This window comes from Nicotiana sylvestris, chromosome 10, assembly GCF_000393655.2.
Source record: "Nicotiana sylvestris chromosome 10, ASM39365v2, whole genome shotgun sequence".
In the NCBI taxonomy this organism is placed as follows: Eukaryota; Viridiplantae; Streptophyta; class Magnoliopsida; order Solanales; family Solanaceae; genus Nicotiana; species Nicotiana sylvestris.
In genome coordinates this window covers 100392957-100417049 of record NC_091066.1, presented here as the reverse complement: position 1 = coordinate 100417049, position 24093 = coordinate 100392957, and the positions used below count along the sequence as shown (strand labels likewise).

Genomic DNA, 24093 nt, shown 5'->3' with positions numbered 1-24093 from the left:
TGAATAGCAATAACAACATAGTTGTTTCAAAACATTTCATACGAAGACCATTTTACACTATATAGTGTGGGATTTTGTAATTTTAAGGAGTACGGTGTAATCTTTGTCAAGAATATCATATGGATTTTCCCCTACTTCTGTAATGCCCCGGAAAATTTTGCTAAGTAATTTAGGATTTTGTGGTGCCAGGTAGGCTAATTATAATATTCTAGGTTCTATTAACATGATGGATATCAATTGGATTTGGTAAATAAGTGTATAAGTCATATAATAAGTAATTTGGGGTCCAAGGAAAGGCCTAAGTCTAAGTTAAATTGGAAAATTTCATAATAGGCTAAAATTCTAAATGAGTTTGCCCAAGTCCACACTTTGGACGAGCATATCTAAATATATATAAGGTTTTATGTGATGAAAAACCTATCAAATGAAAGATCTTCGAGTTTAGTTTCTAACGCTTCAAACCGCTCATCATTTGGACATTCCTACACAAAGTTATGTACAAATTACCAAAGGCTGGATTTGCGATCAATTTCGTGATCGCAAAATGACTCTGCGGACCGCATACGCGTCGCATAGTGAAGTAGAGTCGGGCAAAAATTATGTTGTCGCACGTTGATTATGCTGTCGCATAATTGATTATGCTGTCAATTATGCTATCGCATAATGATTATGTTGCAAGTCTGCTACCAACATATCGATTATGCTATAGCATAATTGCACCACATATTTGACTTCGGGGGTCATTTTTGAAAATTTTCATATCCGAACCCACTTTGATAAATAAGCTTTGGGGCTTCATTTGGGGCTATTTTATACTAAATACAGAGAGAAGTGAGAGCATTTTAGAGAGAGAAGGAGGAAGCCTAGCATTATAACCATTCAATCTTTCATCAATCTTCAAGAATCAAGGAAACCAATCACAAGATCTACATCTAAGAGGTAAGGTTCTATACACTAGAATTTATTTTCGAGTTTGGGGTATAAAATAGGTTATTGAGGTATGATTCTTGGGTGTAATAGTATTAAGTATACATGCATGTACAAACTAGGTTTGTGAGAAGATTGTTGAACACAAATAAGTAAAGATTGGGTTGGGGAATGAAGGAAATCTTGTAGAAGAGCTTTGAAATCAAGATGCATAACTAGTGTTTGATAAAATGCTCAAATGAGCTGAAACCATGAATATCTTCCTAATTTGTGTTCGATTTTGTTATGTCTCGAAGTAAATTGGGATTGCTAGAATTTCCGGAACGTTGTAGTAACTTAATGAAAGCTTAAATAAGGTATCTTGGCTAAACTTTCTCTCTTGGAATCAAATTCCATATATGTTTTAATAAGTTCAAGCATGGTTAGCTCAAAGTTCATAAATCTTATATTCCGGGTTATTACCCATAAACATGACTATTCCAAAATGAGACTTATGAATAAAGATATATATATATATATATATATATATATATATATATATATATATATATATATATATGGGTTGCGTATTAAAATATTACGGCTTTGAGTCGTGTTTCAAATAAAGGCTAGTATGCCAAATTATGTGAGAAAACTCGATATGGTTGATACTCCTAAATGCTCTCATGAGTACTAAATGTATTTGATTTCTTGTGTCTAGTTATTGGCAATCTTTAAAGATGTTTGAAATGAATTAAATAAATTGGGGAAATAGAGTGCGGCCAATGTGCCAAGAACTTGAGTTATAATTGTTCCTGGTGATGCCTATGACATGAGAAAATGTGAATAGATTATGAAATGAGCATCGACTCAACCGTTTTAAGATGACTTCAAAAAGTAGAATTTTCTTAAAAGCTCTATTGAGGTATGTATGGCTAACCATCTTCTTCTTATAATTGAACTCTTGGTGTCTGAATAATTGGTGTAAGTTTTTGACTTGATCATGCTAGAGTTGATTGCCTTAATGTGTTGGGTTGAAAGATTTATGTTCTGTAATTGTTCTAAATGTTTACCATGTAATCATGATATATGAGAACGTGGTTATGATTTCCAAGCTCTTTTCCTTATGTGTGCAATTCCGTATGTGATAGAACTTATTGACATGAATGATAATGTTATTCAAACAAATAAAAAGGGAAAGACTAGAATTATAAAATGTGTCCAAGTGCCAAGAACTACTTAATAAATAGGGTTGTTTGTGCCATGTAATAGAAGATGGAAAGAAATGTGAATTAAATAGATAATTGAAAGAGGTTATGTCCCAAGTGAGATGGCTTAGCCAGTCGGGCCGAGACAGGACTCCATGTAAGAACACGGTGGCATTGTGAATGAAATTCTGAATATGGTTACGTCTCACTTGATACGGCTTAGCCGATCGGGCCGAGATCAGACGCCATGATGTACACATGGTGGCATTTATGTTGGATTTCTAATTATCATTGTGAATTTGGATATGTCTCACTTGGTATGGCTTAGGCGGTCGGGCCGAGACCGAACTTTGTGTAAAAATACGGTGGCATTATGGGTTGTGGCACTTGGCACTAAAGATTATATAACCTAAAGAGATGAAAAGATTGAATCAGAACGATGTGGTCCTTATTTAGTGTTTCCTTGTAATCCTGTGAAGTACTTATTGATTATTTTAACTGCCTTCTATTTGTTTTCACAATTCATTCTATTTGTTTTCACAATTCATTCTATTAAGATTTGTGTTTGCCATACATACTAGTACTATTCAACTGTACTAACATCCCTTTTGCCGGGGGCGCTACATCTTTAAATGGATATAGGTGGTTCCTTAGCATACAGTGTTGGTCGCAGCTAGCGGCGCATCCTCTTTTCAGCCGCTTGATGAGCCCCACTTCACTTTGGGGTCCTGTATCATTGTTTATCATGTACTTTGTATTTTGAGGTATAGCCGTAGCCTTGTTGCCGGTATTTCCATATTACTCTTTAGTTGTATTTAGAGGCTCCGTAGACAGGTTGTGGGTGGTGTTTGGTATTGGAGATTAAATTAAAAATATTGTGGGTGGTCTTTATTCATGAGTTAGTTTAGGGTAGAATGAAATCTAACAGGCTTGCTCAGTCGGGTTTACTCGGTTGAGCGCCGGTCGTGCTCCTCAGTTTTGGGGCGTGACAACTTTGATCTGTTGTTACGTGTTTTATCACAAAAGACGTATGCTAGAGGGATTGTCAAGAGAAACGGTTCAGGTATGTTAAGGATATCCCTTCTTTCTTTTTGGCATGATCCGTTTGATACAAACTAAACGAGAAAATGCACAACTTTCGTAAATAACTCTATTCATAAAAATAGCAGAGATTCTTATGTTCTTGATTCCACATATGTCTTATTATTCTATCGTCTGTTCATGAGTCTCAGAAAATATGTAAGTTGATAAAGATTATTTCATGATATTAATGAGAGGCATAATGGTCTTATACCGTTCCGAAAGATTTTATTGACATAATTCTCATGCATTGCATTCATTTATACATGCACATTGACCCATAGCCAGATGGCGTTATATACGCGTATATATGTTTATTATATGTATATAGAATATGGAAAAAGGTTACGGCGTTATATACGCACCATCACCTGATCAGCTGGTATACGTTGATGATTTTGCCCACAGTGGCCGAAATGATATGATGAGATGCCCTTAGAGGCTTGATGATGTTATGAACACATGTACCTATGCATGACATGACATTTATACGCATATGCATGACACTATAAGTATTTCATGATTTACAGAGTTATCCAGACTTACAGGTTGAGTCATTTACTCCATGTTTCTTCCATGTCTTTTATATACTTATTTATGTGCCTTACATACTCGGTACATTATTCTTACTGACGTCCTTTTGTTGGGGATGCTACATTCATGCCTGCAAGTACAGACAATCAGTTTGATGAGCCCTCATAGTAGACGATGTTAGCATTCAGCGAAGGATCGATAAGACTCCACCTCATTCGGAGTGCAGTCGAGTTTATGAGTCATCGTGTCAGATTTTGCTACAGACTTATGGGTAGGCCGGTGCCCTATACCATTTGATGTCAAATACTCTTAGAGGCTTTATAGATAGAGGTTCATTTTGTACAGTATATCAGAGGCTTTGACGACCCGTATGTATTTATGTTTTAAGAAAGATGGTTCATTGATACAGTGCTTTCCCACTTATAGTTATATATTACAAGTTGTGGCCATATTGGCCTAGTTACCAATGACAGTACGATAAGAAAGATATGTTACGTTGGTACTCAGTTGAGTAAGACACCGGATGCCCATCGCAGCCCATCGCTTTGGGTCGTGACGGGTATTACCTGGGGTGTTGGTATACTCTAAAGTATACCAGGTTTATTGGCATTGCCAAGGGTCTTGGTATACTATGGAGTATATCATTATTCCCAATCTTGGTATACTACAGAGTATACTACGATTAGTGATATTCTCAGTAGTTTTAGTATACTACAAAGTATGACATGGTTACTGGTATTCCCCTTAGTGTTGGTATACTACTATTCTTCGTATGCCATGGTTACTGGTATTTCCATTATATTTGGTGGACTATAAATTTTACCAGTAATACCACTATACCAGGTTTATTAGCATTGCCAAGTGTCTTGTATATTAAAGAGTATACCATTATTCCCATTAATGATGGTATACTTTAGAGTATATTCCCCCTTGTATAACATATTATACCATGATCACTGGTATTCCCATAGTGCTGGTATACAAATATTTCCAGTAGTATACCATCATGATGACTGGTATTCCTAGTGAGTCTTTGGTATAATTACATAGTATACTATAATAACTAGTACTGTAGTATACCATGATAATATTCTAATATCCTTGATCATTACTAGTATTTCCAGTAAGTCTTTCGTATAACAACAGAGTGTACTATAATAACTTGTATTCCTAGTGGTCTTGGTATATCTTTAACATTAATAGACCAAAGAAAATTATAGAAGCATAGAAAAAGTTATGAGATTAGCATAAGGTAACGGTTGTATAAGGAGCACAATTACAACAGAGTGTTTGCATATACCATACTCAAAAGCAAAAAACCCAAAAATTCCTAAAACACATATGTATTTTTGCAATGCTCACAACTATAATACTACTTTTCCAAAAAGTTGTATTAGAGTACTAATTAAATCAACACCATCACTAACACCCGGCTTTTGAAAACACAAGGTTTGTCCAATCTTCCAGTAGCTTCATCTTCACTAACTAGATTTTTTACCTACTTCTTCTATCCATAATAGTACAATAACGTTTCAAATCTGGTTCGAAGACATTCAGAATCAAAGATGTCGTTGTTTGCAGGAATCTTCTTACCTTCAATGATATACTCCACAAATGCACAAACATATATACCGCAATCACTACATACAAAAACATAAATAAAAAAGATATAAGATAACAATAAAATAGCAAAAATTGAAGCAGATTATATAAAACAACATAACCAATTACGCTTTTTCCTGTTCAGGTAAGTCGTTCACTGGTAAAAGAGAAAATGGATCAGCTAGTCTCTTTCCCCAGATAATGAGAGCTATCCCTTGCAATGTCATGTCTTTGCTCATAAAATGGAGTAGCGGCCAGCAATAATGCTATTAAGACAGCAAATGACTGCAACGCTTCACGAACAACTGCATCATGACTTGCAAATCCCATAGAGTCGTATATGTAAATGTACCCATAATAAAAAGATAGGACGCCCAATACCCAATGCCATACAATTTTCACATTAATTGGCATAAGCACATAATCAATATCGACCCATGGGGTGTTACAAAGAATGTAATACCCAAATATATAATCTTTTAATTTCTTTATCAAGTCGAGCATCTTGTTTCTTAAATTTGTGCTCGTTGAAGTTGATTTAGCGGACAACTCTTGAATGCTACAACTGAAAAAATTTGTCAGTCGTTGTCATCCTCACATTTCCACTATTTAGCTTTTTTCCGGAGGTAGTAGAATATCACATTAATATGATTCAAAAGAAAAAAGCATTACTCTAATACATACACATACCTTTCATCTAAACAAAATAAAAAATAATGTTTATTTAAATACCGTCGAACTGATACCTACACCAGCATAGTGTAGTAAAAAAACAATGTGCTCTAAGCTATTTATGCAACTCTAAGATCAAACTCTTGCTCACGTATATCATACTTCTTTTCACATACCTTCTTCCTGAAGATTTAATAAATGTATAAATAAACTAATCGAAACTATTATTACAAAAAAATACAATCAACCATAAGTAAAACTGTAATATTAACTGCGAATTACAATTAACTTTCTTTCAACAAACTGAGAAAACTGATGACTAACTAATAGAGGAACTTCTTTTGTAATTGAGGTTTTAAAAGGGTGGTCCCCTTTTACAACAGCCCGGGGTACATCAGGTTTTCTCATTCCTGATGCATCTTCTTGACTTGAGTCATCTGAAACCATATGAGCTTAAACCTCTTCACATGTTGACTAAATCGGCAAAGATGATATTGCGGCACCTTCAGTTGTAGAGCAATTTGACATAGAACACATTACAGGACATACACCTATGGACTGATTCGCAATCCCAGAAGATAGTTTATGAATTTGAGACTCAATATGAGAGTCGGTCATCCCAACCTTGTGTCACGACCCAAGTTCTCCCTCCGTGAACCATCGTGACGGCACCTAGTCTCTACGACTAGGTAAGCCTAACATTTGTGGGAAAATAAAACGAAAACATAAAATCTAACAACTAACAGGTAAAATTTAATAAGAAATTGAGATGTTGCTCGGAATATACAATAATAACTCTCAAAATATAATAACTCTCCAAAAAATCAGAATATCGTGAGTCACAAACTACAGAAAGAAAACAATATTTCTATACCCCAGAGTCTAACAAAGGGAATACAAAAGTGTTTGATATGGGGAAGAGTAGATAGGGACTCTGAGGTCTGCGGACATGGCAGATATATCTTGAAGTCTCTACAGCTGGCTCGCCTCTGAGCGCAGATGCGAGAGGTCCCTACTGGTATATACATAATAAAAATAACGGTACCCAGTAAGTGTCAAGCCTAACCTCGGTCGAGTAATGACGAGATCAGGTCAGGACCCTACTGGTATATCATAATAAAAACAAGACAGAATAAAATAACGCAGTAAAATAAAGACCAAAATTTAACAAGAATGAAATTATAGAAAGGTAACAGCTCAGAACATAGAGATAACAACACGGGATCTCCTGAGATACCGTCTCGTAGTCCCAAAGTAAATGTGCAGGGGGATCTACCAGAATACCGTTTCGTAGTCCCAAAGTAAATATACAGAACAAGGGGATCTACTGGAATACCGTTCAGTAGTCCCAAAGTAAATATGCAGAACATAGGGATCTACCAGAATACCGTTCAATAGTCCCAAAGTAAATATACAGAATAGGGGGATCTACCGGAATACCGTTCCGTAGTCCCAAAGTAAATATGTTGCTCAACCAACAGAAATAACAATTACAGCAAGAAAACCTACAGTTTAGACTAAGTTCAAGTCAAGAAAAACCAGGAAATTTCACTAAACATGCTGCCAAGAGTTCAGACAGATAGTTAAAACATGTAGGCATGATATTCTAGTTAAACAGGATAGTTACATATGCTAGTGTAATTCAAATAAGAAGAAACAAGTTATAACTTCTGCGACCACTTCACCGCATTTGCGGATGCGCAGATGTGGCCCTCATCTCACATCTGTGCTCAAAAGATCTCATGACCAAAAGAGCATCTGTGACTTCTCCTCGCTTTTGCAGGGCCACACCTGCAGACTTTCCACCGCAGGTGCGAAAACACCAGAAAACCAACAACTTCAGAATATGCACAAGTCCAATTTTTCATCCGTTAAGCACCCGAAACTCACCCTAGGCCCCCTGTACCTAAACCAACCATACCAACCAATACTAAAATACTATATGAACTTAGTCAAACCCGAAAATCACATCCAACAATGCTAAAATCACAATTCATCCTCCAATTCAAACTTAAGGAACTTGAAACTTCCAAATTTGACAACTGATGTCGAAACCAACCAAACCACGTCCGATTGACCCCAAATTTTGCACATAAGTCACATTCAACACTACGGTCCTACTCCAACTTCCGAAATCGAAATCTGACCCCGATATCAAAAATTCCACTACCGTTCCAAATCTCCAAAACCAGCTTTTGCCATTTCAAGCCTAAACGAGCTACAAACCTCCAAAATACAATTCGGACACGCCCTAAGCCTAAAATCACCCAATAGAGCTAACGGAATCAATGAAACTCCATTCCATCATGTTCACACAGTTCTAACTACGGTCCAAATCCTAAGGCTTAAACCTCTATTTAGGGACTAAGTGCCCCAAACACTTCCAAACACAAAAATAATACCTCCCGACATGTCACAATAACAAAAATAGATATAGGGAAGGCAGTTTATAGAGGATCGGGGATCTAACTCTCAAAATGACCGGTCGGGTCGTTACATCCTCCCCCTCTTAAGTGTGTCCTCGAACGAGCATAGAGACATACTTGAAGTGGTGAAAAGATGAGGGTAATGGCTGCACATATCCTGCTCTATCTCCCCAGTCGCCTCGCTACCTCCTCGACCGGCTGACCCACCACTGAACCTTTACTGATTCAATGTTCTTTGACCTCAGCTTTCGAACCTGCCTGTCCAAAATAGCAATTGGTTCCTTGACATAAGATAGATACTTGTCCAACTGGACTGAGCTAAAATCCAACACGTGAGACAGATCACCGTGGTACCTCTAGAGAATCAAAACATGAAGAACCGGTTGAACTCCTACTAGGCTGGGAGGTAAGGCAAGCTCATAAGCAACCTTCCCAACTCACCGCAACACCTCAAAGGGCCCAATAAACCTTAGGCTAAGCTTTCCCCTCTTTCCGAACCTCATAACGCCCTTCATAGGTGAAACCCGAAGCAAGACCCGCTCTCCAACCATGAATGCAACATCGCGAACCTTCTGGTTCGCATAACTCTTCTGTCTAGACTAGGTTGTGCAAAGTCTATCCTGAATCACCTTAACCTTCTCCAAGGTATCCTGAACCAAGTCTGTACCCAATAATCTAGCCTCGGCAGGCTCAAACCAACCCACTGGGGACCGACACCGCCTACCATACAGAGCTTCATATGGTGCCATCTGAATGTTGGACTGATAACTATTATTGTTGGCAAACTCCGCAAATGGCAAGAACTGATCCCAAGAACCTCCAAATTCTATTACATACGTACAGAGCATATCCTCAAGAATCTGAATAGTACGCTCGGACTGCCTGTCCGTCTAAGGGTGAAATATTGTGCTCAACCCCTACCGAGTACCCAATTCATGTTGTACTGCTCTCCAAAACCATGATGTAAATAACGTACCCCGATTAGAGATGACAAATACTGGCACACCATGAAGTTTAACAATCTCACAGATATAAACTCGAGCCAACTGCTCGGAAGAATAAGTAGTCATCACAAGAAGGAAATGAGGTGACTTGGTCAGCCTATCACAGTCACCCATACTGCATTAAACTTCCGTTAAGTCTGTGAGAGTCTTACAATGAAATCCATAGTGATTCTCTCCTATTTCCACTCCGGAATCTCTAACTTCTAAAGCAATCCACCCGATCATTGATGCTTATACTTCACCTACTGGCAATTTAGACATCTGGCCACATATTCCACTATCTCCTTCTTCATTCGACACCACCAATAATGTTGCCTCAAGTCCTGATATATCTTTATGACACCCAGATGAATGGAGTACCATGAGCTGTGAGCTTCCTAAAGAATCAACTCACGCAAACTGTCCACATTAGGCACATATAGCCTACCCTGCATCATTAATGCACCATCATCTCCAATAGTGACCTCCTTAGCATCACCGTGATGGACCGTGTCCTTAAGAACAAGTAGATGGGGTTCATCATACTGATGCTCCCTAATACGATCATAAAGAGAAGACCGAGATACCATACAAGCCAATACTCGACTCGGCTAAAAAATATCCAATCTACAAACTGGCTGGCTAAGGCCTGAACATCCAATGCCATGGGCCTCCCTACTGTTGGTAGATATACTAAACTCCCCAAACTCTCTGCCCGGCGATTCAAAGCATCGGCCACCACGTTGGCCTTCCCAGGGTGGTACAAAATGGTGATGTCATAATCCTTAAGAAGCTCTAACCACCTCCTCTAATGCAAATTAAGATCCTTCTGCTTGAACAGATGCTACAAACTCTAGTGATTAGTGTAGATTTCACAAAGGACACCGTACAAATAATGCCTCCAAATCTTCAAGGAATGGACAATAGTAGCTAACTCAAGGTCGTGGACAGGATAGTTCTTTTCATGCACATTCAGTTGCCTGGAAGCGTAGGCAAACACCCTATGGTCCTGCAACAACACCGCGCCAAGGCCAACTCGCGACGCATCACAATAAACTATATAAGATCCCGAACCTGAAGGTAATACCAATACTGGGGTGTAGTCAAAGTTGTCTTGAGCTTTTGAAAGCTCTCCTCACACTCCTTTATCCACCTGAATGGAGCACCCTTCTAGGTTAGCCTGGCCATAGGCACTGCAATATATGAGAATCTTTCAACAAATCAACGGTAATGCCCCGCCAAACCAAGAAAACTCCGGATCTCTATAGCTGAGGACGGTTTGGGACAAGTCAAGATAAGGCTAAAATACACTGTGGATCAAATGCATAAATGCTGTTGGGGCATTAGTTAGCCTAAATAACATCTCAAGGAACTCGTAATGGCCATATCGAGTCCTGAAAGTAGTCTTCGGCATGTCTAGCTCTCTAATCTTCAACTGATGATAACCTGAACACATGTCAATCTTGGAAAACACTCTGGCACCCTATAACTGATCAAATAGGTCATCAATACGAGGCAATGGATACAATGTCTTCACTGTAACTTTGTTCAACTAGCGATAATCATGCACATACGCATAGAACCATCCTTTTTCTTCACAAACAAGACTGGGGCACCCAAGGTGACACACTAGGCCGAATGAAGCCCTTATCAAGCAATTCCTATAGTTGTTCTTTCAACTCCTTCAACTACTTCAACTCGGTAGGATCCATACGATATGGAGGAATAGAGATGGGCTGAGTGCCTGGCAATAAATTAATACCAAAGTCGATATCCCTGTTGGGCGACATGCCCAGAAGCTCGGCTGGAAATACATCGGGATAATCCCTCACTACTAGAACAGACTCAACCATATGGGTATCAATACTGACATCTCTCACATAATCTAGATACGCGTCCCACCCCTTCTCAACCATTCGTTGAGCTTTAAGAAATGAAATAACTCTGCTGGGAGTATAATCTAAGGTACCTCTCCACTCTAATCATAGCAATCCTAGCATAGCCAGCGTCACGGTCTTGGCGTGACAATCAAGAATAGCATAATGGGCGACAACCAGTCCATGCCCAAAATAATATCAAAATCTACCATACTAAGCAATAATAAATCGGCTCTAGTCTCAAAACCACTAAGAACAACCAAACACGATCGATACACGTGGTCCACAATAAGAGAATCTCCCACATGATTAGACACATAAATATGGGAACTCAAGGAATCCCGAGATATGCCCAAATGCGGGGCAAAATAAGGGGACACGTAGGAATAAGTGGAGCCTGGATCGAATAGAACTGATGCATCTCTATGACAGACTAGAACAATACCTATAATGACAGAATCAGAAGCGATGACCTTTGTACGGACAGGAAAGGCATAGTATTTGGCATGGCCTCCCCCTCTAGGGCGACCTCTACCTCCCCTAACCTTCACCTCGAGTTGGCTGAGCATGTGGAGTAATAACTGGTGCTGGAGTCATGGCTTGAGGACCCGGTAGGGCACACGGTGCGTGAGAAGTCTGTGAAGGTGCACCCCTCCTAAGTCATGGGAAAATCCTTACCACATGGTAAGTGTCGCCACACTTAAAACAACCTCGCTGCTGATGTGGCTGTGGGAACTGTGCGATACGGGTGCTTTGAGACCCATGAACACCTGAAATACTGTGCGAAGCTTGAAACACAAACTGAATTGGCTGACCCACAAAACCTCTACTATGTCGTACCCTGTCTCCAAAATAAGGACCAGTGGATCTCTCCGGTATACGAGGTCTCCTTACCTCCCTCTACTCTCTCTTAACCTCGTCTGACCTCTCTCTCCTGGACCCACCTGTCCTTTACCCGGCAAGCAAACCCTACCACCTGCTGAAATGGGACCACAGGTTGTGTCTCTATGACACCTAGAACCTGACCAACATGAACTCGCTACTCTAAGGTGTGGGCGGCGGGAGTTTGGATCCCTCCCCCGGTCTGTGAAGTAGCTGGTACAACCGAAATCAACCTCTCTTGAACCAATGTACTAAACATGCTTAAAAACTATGCTAAGGTCTCTTAAAGTCCATAGGTAACAACAGGCGCCTCCATTACCTGTCCCCCCAACCGGAGCTACTGTCGGCTCCTCTACTGCTGCTCTAGTAGGTGCTCTAGATGCGGTACATACTCCTCATCGGCTTCTACCTCTAGCGACACCTGCTCCGAGAGTAGCATCATCGATAATTACAGTTTGTGTCCTCACCATTTGCTAGAGAATGGAATGATAAAAGTTCAAACTCTGAGATCAATAAGCTCACACGATAGGAATGAAAGAAGCGTAACTTTCCTAACAGTTTCATAGCCTCCCAAAGATAAGTACAGACGTCTTAGTACCAATCCGCGAGACTCTAATAAGTCGGCTTGTGACTCACGACTCCTATGAACCTAGAGCTCTGATACCAACTTGTCACGACCCAAGTTCTCCCTTCGTGAACAGTTGTGACAACACCTAGTATCTACGAATAGGTAAGCCTAATATTTGCGGGAAAATAAAACGAAAACATAAAAGCTAACAACTAACAGGTAAATTTTAATTAAAAAATTGAGATGTCGCTCGGGATATACAATAATCACTCTCAAAATGTACATAACTCTCCCAAAACCCAGAATATCGTAAGTTACAAACTACAGAATGAAAATAGTATTTCTATACTCCAGAGTCTAACAAAAGGGAATACAATAAGTTTTTGATATGGGGAAGAGTAGATAGGGACTTCGAGGTCTGCGGACGTGGTAGATATACCTTAAAGTCTCTACAGCTGGCTCGCCTCACTAATAATGCGGCTGATAAGCGGTACCTGGATCTGCATATGAAAAACATGTGCAGGGAAGGGCATGAGTACACCACAACGGTATCCAGTAAGTGCCAAGCCTAACTTCATTCGAGTATTGACGAGATCAGGTCAGGGCCCTACTGGTATATACATAATAAAAACAAGATAGAATAAAATATCGTAGTAAAATAAAGATCTAAATTTAATAAGAATGAAATTATAGGAAGGTAACAGCTCAGAACACAGAGATAACAACAAGGGATCTCCCAAGATACCATCTCGTAGTCCCAAAGTAAATTGCAAGGGGATCTACTAGAATACCGTTTCGTAGTCCCAAAGTAAATATGCAGAACAAGGGGATCTACCGAAATACCGTTCCATCCTTCAAAAGTAAATATGCAGAACATAGGGATCTAACGGAATACCGTTTCGTAGTCCCAAAGTAAATATGCAAAATAGGGGGATCTACCGGAATACCATTCCGTAGTCCCAAAGTAAATGCAGCTCAACCAATAGAAATAACAGTTACAGCAAGAAAACCTACAGTTTAGACTAAGTTCAAGTCAAGGAAAACAAGAAATTTCACTAAACATGTTGTATAGAGTTCAGATAGGCTGTTAAAATACGTAGGCATGCTATTCTAACTAAACAGGATAGTTACATATGCTAATGTAGTTCAGATAAGGAGAAACAGGTTATAACTTAGTAAAATGGAATTTTACAACAAATAGCCCGTGTACGTACTCGTCACCTCACGTACAGGGTGCTCACACATCAAAACAATACCAAATCCTACGGGGAGTTCCCGATATAAGGTTAGGCAAGCCATTTACCTCGAACCAAGCTCAAATCAATCCGTCACAATACTCTTTCTACGAATATCTGACTCCGAATGGCCTAAATCCCAAAGCTTCCTCTGAAAATCCCTCAAGAAATCCCCAAATTCCGAGCTCTCAAGTCCAAAAAATGAAGAATAAAATCAAACCCTCGATTTTTCCTTTTTTCTGCTAGTTAAACCGCACCTGCGGTCAATTACCCGCTTCCGCGGTACCGCATTTGCGGCTAAAAAATCTGCACATGTGGAGTGTCATTAAACTACCAGGTTCCGCACCAGCGCACATATATCCGCATCTGGGGATGCGCTTCTGCGCTCCACCATCCGCTTTTGCGGAAACTTGGCTTCCTCCCCAAATCTGCTTCTGCGACCACTTCACCGCATCTGCGGATATGCAGATGCAGCCCTCATCTCGCATCCGCGCTCACAGGCTCCTATGACCAAAAGTGCAAATGCGCCCTTCTCCTCGCTTCTGTGGGGCCTCACCTATAGACTTTCCACCGCAGGTACGAAAACACCAAAAAACCATCAACTTCAGATTATGCACAAGTCCAATTTTCTATCCATTAAGCACCCGAAACTCACCCGAGGCCCCCGGGGCCTCAACCAAACATATCAACTAACCCTAAAATAATATACGAACTTAGTCGAGCCCGCAAATCACATCCAACAATGCTAAAATCACAATTCACCCTCCAATTCAAACTTAAGAAACTTGAAACTTCCAAATTCGACAACTGATGTGCTGAAACCAACCAAACCATGTCCGATTGACTCCAACTTTTGCACACAAATCACATTCAATACTAAGTACCTACTACAACTTTATAGGGGATTGGAGCTCTAACTCTCGAAACAACTGGCAGAGTCGTTACACCTTGTATCTGCAAACATTTCCGTTGTTGATTGTTTACGAATCTCAACAGCTGAAACATTTTCATCACTTGACTGTTTAGGCATCTGACAAGATGGAAGATCTTCAGTTGTTGTTTGTTAACCATACTCACATGTTGATTATGAGCCTCTGAATCACACATTTTATACCACTTATCATCATCTATATTTCCTAAAGTCGTTTTACTAACTCCAATATCAACTAGCCAGGTGTTGCATAAAATCCATCAAGCTATCAGAAAAATAAACATAAAAAATTAAATATAGAACTATGCATTTATGTACTAGAAGTACCTTCCTTGATCCCTTATAAATTCACATCTTCATTATTATTGCCATCATTTTCATTGATATCATGGGCATCGTCTCCAGAGCCAGACATTGAAGCATTTTTTAAATTCTTATAACAGAACAGGTAAAAAAAATTGCAACTAACATGAAATAATCAATATGTTGAAACCACAAAAATATACCAACATCTAATACAACAGTATACTATTATACCTTCTTTCTCTTTGTTTTATCTACCGCATACTCATTAGTATCACCATAACCATCTTTATCTTTTTCGACATCTATGTTGTGTTGGTGCTACACAAGAAATTTCAAAAAAGTTTTATTAACTTTAGAACTATAAAAAAATAGAAAAATAATACAAAAAGGAATACTAGTATACCTTTGAATTGCTCTTCTTAATTGAATCAATGGCATCGAACACCTCCACAAATTTCTTGGCAAGATAATTCTTTAAAACTACTAGTTCATCCTTATATTCCTTCTTCAATGACAATATTGCGTTCTTCAATTTCTCATGGCTATCTACCAAAATCTTAAACTAAACATCTCAGTCATTACCTATGGGCAAGGCATTTTTAACTTTAGACTATTTTTTTTATTTTTCAGGTGAAGGATCGACAAAGGCATACCTTGAACTATGACGTTTGTCATGAATATTCTCTACCAGCTCCTTCTCTAATTCATTTACAGCTTTGCTTTGTATTTTTGATGTTTGAGGTGGAGGATCGACAAAGTCATTATCTGCCACCTTATTGTCCAAGTCAATTTTAGCTTTCCCCTACCTTTTGCCCTACCTTTTCACCTGTCTTTTGCCTTGCCTTTTTAAGCTCTTTGGTGGATGATCGACAAAGTCATCATCTGAACTAAGGTGCTTCTGATCAACATTATCTGTCGATTCATTCTCCAAGTCGTTAAGAGACATATTCCTTAAATTCAACTAAATAAACAAACATCTAATAAGTTAGAAAAAAAAGTATTTACTGATGGTATACTATTTTACATAAGAAATAGTCACAGTTATAACCGTGTGTACCAAATATACAAATGAGTATATCACATGATATACTACTATTAACTGGAACAAACATCTAATAAGTTAGTAAAAAAAGAAGTATTTACTGATGTTATACTATTTTACATAAAAAAAAGTCACAGTTATACTAGTGAATTGGTATACCAGACATATAAATGAGCACATCACATGATATACCAATATTAACTGAAAATACATGGGGAAACAAGAAAGTAATTTACTTTGTCAGAAGGAACAATATACACTTTCTCATGTAATTCCTCGAACTTTAGGTGCCTTGTGACCTTCCATCTAAAAATTCGTGGAGATTTATTCTGATACCGAAATCAACACTATTATGCACATATCCACAATATTCATATAACCATATATGAATAGCTAGAGGAAACCCATAAATTCAATAATACTGTGCCCGCCTATCCAAAATGCCGGACATTGATTCCAAAGTAGCCTTATATACCGCTCTTCCCCATGGACAACTGTTATAATCACCTTCCTTAACCAAGTCAAAGCAACCTCTATGAATCAATTTGGTGTTCTTAATAGAAAAAAAGGAAGGAGTTTATCACATAGAGCACTTCTACCTTCACAGCATCTTCGTCAGACTCAAATATTTTATTAAAAAAATAATTTCTAAAGGCATTTCTTAGCAAGAGAAGGATAATCCGCAAAGTAATTTTCAGTCAAATGGTTCTTCTTCCCCTTAGACGAGTAAGGAGCCGTACATCACCAGTACATTTTAATCTAGTTACACAAGCAAACTCAAACAAATCAAAACGTATCTTAACTCCATTGACAACAAACTGCATTTTAGCCTCATTTTTATTTTCAACCTCCATTATCAACAAAGAATATATCAACTGCGATTGCATCTCTATTCTCGGCAAATCCAACAAATACCCAAAACAAATTGACTTAATAAGCCTAACTTGTGTTGTTAATAATTTTCTTCTCAAATCGCTAACAATCTCAGAATTGAAATAAATGCCAAGTTTCGTCTTATCGCTTGCATTAAGCAACATTTAAATAGACACACATATATAAGTATATCATATGGTATACATTAGAGGAACTAGCTCTTAAAAAGTAAGCTCTAACATACATAAAACTTTGAATAGATTCAAAAATTTACCTTTGAAGGGGATTCGACATGTTTTTTTCTGACGAATACTAGATTCAGAAACCTTCCTTTTTTTGTAGGCCTCAAATCAGTTTCAGTTTGAGAAACATCGAGTTCTTGTTGTTAGAACTTGGTGAACCGCCGATTTCGCGTTCTTTAGCACTTTGAGAACGCGTTCTTCTCAAACTAGCTGCTCCGGGTCCATTTGACTTTGCTGAAGAACCATTTGCTGAAGATGATTCTCCAGTTGCATGATTACTTAAGGGGATTTTCGGATCAATTTGAGAAACATCAATTTGTTATTGCTTAGAACTTGGAGAACCATCAATGTCACGTGCCTTAGCCCTTTGAGAATGCGTTCTTAGAGATCCATTTGCCGAAGATGAATCTCCATTTGCATGGCCGCTTGGAGCCTCTTTCAAACAAGACTTGACCATTGTCACTGAGTGATTTTTGACATCCATATCAATATCATAAACTTGTGGTGAAAGTGAAATTGGATGGAAAGGTCTTGCACGTTTAAAAATGTGCTTTATACCCATAAGACTTTAACACCTTTTTCTCGAAATTAAAGCTTGACATTGCCAAATTTTGGAGGAGAAGAAACGAAAATTGAAACCTAACGAAGATTTGGAAGCGAGAATTCGCGATTTCGCAGGAAATTTGGGAAAAGTTGCAAAATATTTTGTGTATGTTCAATTAGAGAACGGTTGTCTATTTTGAAACTTGGAAAGAGAGAAGTACTGACATAAAACGTGGGGCACACGTGTGATAAACTGTAATTTTGGGATATTTTGCATCATTTTTAAAAACCGTGTAGCATTAAATATTTAAATGGGGCTCTAAGTGTCATTTTCTCTAATATATTCATTGGAAACTTACACAAATGTTCCAAATAAATCTCAACTTACCAACCTCTAACCATTAATCATAGACTTACTAAAACTAGCCAACAAAAATTGAAAAATCAAATAATAGGGTTCTTTCTCTCAAAGAATCACATGCAAAAATCACCTTCCATATTTTTAAGCATGATTAGCAACACTAAATACAAGACGGAAAGGAAATTTTATGGATGGGGCAGCAAATAAGGTGATGAAATACAAAAAATATATACAATATTCCAAAAATCTAAACAAAAAAGGAACTTTTTCAATGGGTATAATTGAAATTCATTAAAAATATATAGATAAGTCAATATACAAAATTTGAGGAAGATTGGAGGTGATTTGGACTGATTTTGTATCAAAATTAGTAATTAAATCGAGTTCAAAAAAGTCTTTTGCGACACATGTATCTCACACGCAGGTATACATGGATATAAATGTGATACACAATAGATACAAATATGATACATATGTGATACACAAATGATACACAGTTTGATACACATCATTTTTTTTTTATGTTCAGCTTTTATCGAATTTTTAATTCAAACCACCTCAAAACTTCACCAAATCATCCAAAAACTGAGATTCAAACTCCTTAAGTTGTCCCCAATCTATTCTAATAACACCCACTCAATACAAAGCAAAAAAATTGATTTTTTTTGCTACAAATAGCTAATTGGTTAATTTGACTAATATTAATAATATTTTATCAATTGACCAATTTTTATAATGAGCTACCTATAAATAGACATATCTAGTAATTTCCCTTCATTAAATTAACTAAAGAAAAGCAGCTATAATAAGAGAAGACGCAGCTAACTTTCTCTAGGTCCAATTCTAAAAGTAAACCCAACAAAAAGTGTGGTAGTGGCCCAAGTCCATTTAATAACAATTCTGATATCCAAAAATCTAATCTTCTTCACCCCCCTCCCCCTTCGATAACCTCACCATTCTTCTGCCAATCTCTGATCAATCCGTCACCCGATTTCGAAAATGCTGAGGAATGTCGCCGGAAGAATCCTCCGGATCGGTTCACAATCATCGACGGTGACGCCGGCGGTGCAGCGGCGACTATATCACGAGAGAGTGGTGGACCATTACAATAATCCCCGAAACGTGGGGTCATTTGACAAGAATGATCCTACAGTTGGCACGGGTCTAGTCGGTGCACCTGCTTGTGGAGACGTGATGAAGCTGCAAATCAAAGTCGACGAAGAGACCGGAAAAATTACCGATGCTTGCTTTAAGACCTTTGGATGTGGCTTCGCTATTGCTTCTTCTTCCGTAGGTCTGATTACAATTTCGCTCTCTTATTTGTCTTTGTGTATCTTTTTACTAGGAAAAACTGTTTGCTTGATTAAAAAAATCCCTCTATCCAAACTTTTTGGTGTTTTTGTAAAGTACTCCTATTAATGTGACACTATCAACTTTAAATTTTCTATTTTAATCTTAATGAAAAGTATTTATACCCACACTCAAATGGTATGACACTTTAAGACCATAAATTTCAAAAGTTTTGCTATCACACAAATGTTATGACACGATTTAATAACACAAACTTTAAAAGATCCGTGCGGACTGCTAAGTCAAACTAGTTCACATAAATTGGAATGAATAGAGGAAGTACTAGTTTATTGATGTTTCGGGGAAAACCCTCATATAGGAAAATGGTAGAGAACCTAACAAAAATATGATTTTCTTAGAGAACTAGGAGTATTACTTGATGCTATAAAGCTGAAATGGTAGTGATTCTAATTACCAAGTTTTCTAATTTTCAGCCACTGAATGGGTGAAAGGGAATAAAATGGAGGAAGTACTCTCCATAAAGAATACGTAACTCCTTTATCCTTTACTTGTTTATTATATTTTTGACTTCATATTGCATGTAGTTCTGATCTGTAATTGTTCTCTACCTTCCCTCATTCTTTAAGTTACCTTATTTGCTAATAATCTAAGAGTTGAGTCTCTTTGGTATACTTTTGAATGCTGCTGTAGTTTTAATTAGCATTTTTACCTGGAAGAACGAGGATGTGGAATACCACAACAACAATTACTATGCCTCAACCCCAAACAATGTTGGGGTCGGCAATATGAATCCACAATTCCTTATCTAAGCTTTTCATATCATCATCATGCCAAAATAAAATAAGAGTAGTAGTGAGAGTAAGTTAAATATATAAAAAACATAATTAAAACAAATAAAAATGGTGATTTGCTAGGAGTTAACTTGATGTGTATATCTACATGTCGTTCCAATGAGTTTAAGTTAGATTACCACAATGAGGCATGCCACATCCCACCCTCTTCCCCTTCCATTTCTTCTAAACACCTCCACCCAAAGCCACCTCCAACTACCATCACTACCACACGCCCCCAAATCAGATTCAAGTTACTGTATATTTTCTAACAACAATTATTGATTCTCATATTTATCCTACTGAGGTCTATCAACAATTCCAGCTGAGATTAGAACTAAAATGTACTGCATCAATATGCAAGAAAACACAACCAAGCTTCAGACAAAAAATGCACAAGCAGTCACCCTTCATTGCACTAATGGCTACATTATAGCCACTTGATTTCTTTCCCAACAATACTAGATTTCGAAGAACTTGATAGGTTCTTCAGCTTTTCTCAACACCTCGATATGAAGGTTTCAAGTTTTCTTCTCCTAAATCTTGACAAAGTCACTGTTAATCTACGAATCTAACAAAGATAAATGATTTTCAGAAGATTCAAACAACAAATCACTAAACACCCACAAATTTTCAGATCTGATGGAGTCTATCGGAAACAGCCTCTCTACTTCATCGGGGTAGGGGTAAGGTTTGCATACACACTACCCTCTCCAAACCCTACTTGTGGGATTTTACTTGGTTGTTGTTGTTGAAAGTGAGAGGGAGTTGGTAGACGTTGCAAATGTGTACAAGAAGAGTTGGACATGAAGATGAAGGTGGATTCTTGATAGGACAAACCCAGTTCATTGTAATAAGTCAAAAGAAAGAAGACAAAAAGGAAAGAGAAAAAGCAAAGTTATGCAAATGTTGATTTTGCTTGTCTGTAAGGGAGAAAACGTAGTGTGAGTAAGATTGTCAGGCGGAAGAACTTCGGACTTTTACCTACTCACGACCACATAGAGAATAGCCTTTTATTACTAAAAAGAAGAGGAGGAGTTGTGATTATGTGTTTACAAATGAAAGAGCAGAGTCCTTTTTATAGGTCACTTATGTCATAGGAAAGAAATTCGAAGATGAATTCTTCCTCTTGCTAATCTAATTCATACTACTTTTTCTCCTTTGCAGACAAACAAAGTCAATATTTGTATAACTTTGCTTTTTGTCTTTGCGTGTTTTCCACTTCTTTTGTCTTCTTTCTTTGACTTTTCTTTCTTTCTTTTATAATGTACAGGAATTGTCCTATCAATCTCCCCCTCAAACCCATGTATATCAAAGAAAAAATAAAATAACTAATTTCTAGTGTGGCACCTTCTCATTATTAGTTTTGAAGGCTAACTGAGGCAGTACATAGCCTCGGCTTGTCAACAACGACAACTTTGGTTAACATATCTGACGGGTTCTTCGATACTAGTTGGTATGGTAAACATATCTGTCTATGTTTGTTAACCTTTTGGTTACACTATATTGGTATGGTAATATATGCAGAGTTTTCCCCATCACATTAATGAAATGTTAACTGCACCTTTCTCACTGTTTAGCTAATATCAAGTCTAATATCGGTTTCTATTAGTTTAATGTTTGATTCATGGACCATCAGTCCACATGATACTAACTTAATCTGTTAGGGGAAATTTCCACCACGGTATTTTGCTCGGGGGGCCTTTTTGCGCCTCCTTGTTTGGTACACCCCTTCAAATCCCCCCAAAAAGAAAGGAAACAAAGAAAGTATCTGTTTATGATGGACAACTTGAAGTTTGAATTGTTGCTGAACAAATTTCTTGGGTGAGGAGGTTCTTTTCTAGGTTCATTTAGTTGAAATTTTGGCTTGGCTCATTGGTACTTGTTTGCAGTAAACTTTAGATATTTGGATATCAGTCTTTTAGGGTGAAGTTAAAATAAGGAATTGGCGAGATCTGAGGAGAGCCTTATCAAAAGACGTGAGTATATAAGTGGCCAAAACTTAGGATTTCCCCTTAATAGAAGAATACTTCTATGCAAGCTTCTTTGAAATATCTTTTCCCTGAGCTAAAGTATCTTTTTCCTGATCTATTTCATCTGATGCTCTCATTCTCTTTTTTTTTTTGGGGTTATATTTCTGAATAATTGGAGATTGTACAAGATTCTTGTTTTCATGTTTCTCTCCTTTATTTGTCGCGTTATTCTAAAAACTGAAGAAGGATTGTCTGTATGAGAAATGTTGCTTAAACTATCTTGCTTGAAGGATCTAGGACTTTCAAGTCGGAGGAGAGGAGGCCTGCGAGGCCTTTGCATTGTGTGTTTTTCCAATTTGTATGACAATCTGGCATATGTTAATGAGCATCTTAATCTCGAGACTTGTTTATTCCTTATTGAAGGTGGGAGGAGTAGTTCCTCATTTCGAGAAGAGATAGTTCTGCCAGTATAGCTTGCAATTTTTAGAAGAACTAATGCTGAATTGCTTTTTTTTTTCCTTCTAATTTTTACTTTTTAAAAATTTATCAAAATAAAAAAGAAAAAGGAAGAAGTAATTCCTTATTAATTCTTCTGAAAAAATGCAAGCTCCTCTAACAAGACTATCTCTTACTGTACTTGGAAAGAACTAATCCCAATTTGGAACAGAAAAAACTGGCTTACCTGAATTCCTGCATTTTTCAACTTTCATTGCTGATGTCACTGTTCAGCTTCATTGCCAGCAACATTATCAATTCCCAAGTGTAAAAGAGATGCCCTTATATACAGCAATACTTTAAGAGTTATATATATTCATAAGTTCTTGTCCTTGGATATTGCCCAGTTCCATGATGTTTGTGTCTGTAATACCCATCTTACTGCCGTTCTCTGTATTTACAGATGTGATTAGATAGGCTTATGGGAGAAGCTATGTGTGAATATAGAATTTGATGCCTACAACTGTATATGGTCAATTGTCCATTGCTCATGTTGCTCTAATATAATAGAAGATACTTTGGTAGCCCGGACACCAAGGTTATCAAGAAGAAAAAGAAATAGAAGATACTTTGGTAGTCTGCATTATTCTGAATTGTGCTTAGTATGCTGAAACTTGTGTGGCATTTGATGGTACTACAGGGAGATAGCGAAACATCTTTCTCTTCCACCTGTTAAACTGCACTGCAGTATGCTTGCTGAGGACGCAATAAAGGCTGCTGTGAAAGATTATGCAGCATAGCGGGCAAAATTGAGTGATAATGCAAATGATTCTCAGATAGGCAAAGCAGCTGATGCTTGAATACTTGTTGCAAGAAATGAAGTGGTTTCAAGAAAGGAATTTGAGGAAGAACCTAGAATGCTTGTGTATGTAATATTCTTTCGGTTTTCATAAATGTAAAGTTGACTGTTTGAAGTTTTGTTTTGTAATCTGTTTGGATAAAGCTGTGACCTCACTTTGTCCAGTTTGAAGTTTTACTGGAGCAATTGAATCACCTGTTTAAACCAGTGGCCTGAGATGCTACCGTTTGTTGATTTTAAGTAGCAGAAGACAGGGTGGTCTATAATGGTCTTCTGATCAAAAGGAGTAATAAGATCAAACTGAAAAATGGTCCTGTCAGAAGTATCTGTTTGATTGGAGGATAATATCTAGATACAAATGGTTTGAGTAGTATTTCAAACTTTGCAGATAACGACGAAGAGGCAAGAGAATTA

General features: G+C 37.8%; 1 protein-coding gene across 2 annotated transcripts; it reads left to right on the top strand.

The window, feature by feature from the left end:
• Positions 1–19109: 19109 nt before the first annotated feature.
• On the top strand, positions 19110–23886 carry LOC104215618 (iron-sulfur cluster assembly protein 1-like). Of its 2 annotated transcripts, none has more exons than XM_070160156.1 (3): positions 19110–19565; positions 20056–20110; positions 23521–23886. In XM_070160156.1, exons 1-3 carry the CDS (start codon positions 19271–19273, stop codon positions 23618–23620), a joined length of 450 nt encoding a protein of 149 aa, XP_070016257.1. In that variant the 5' UTR covers positions 19110–19270; the 3' UTR covers positions 23621–23886. The 2 variants fall into 2 exon arrangements, with proteins under 2 accessions (XP_070016257.1, XP_070016258.1); XM_070160157.1 differs by lacking the exon at positions 23521–23886 and adding an exon at positions 23284–23468 and having other exon boundaries at positions 19161–19565.
• Positions 23887–24093: the final 207 nt, after the last annotated feature.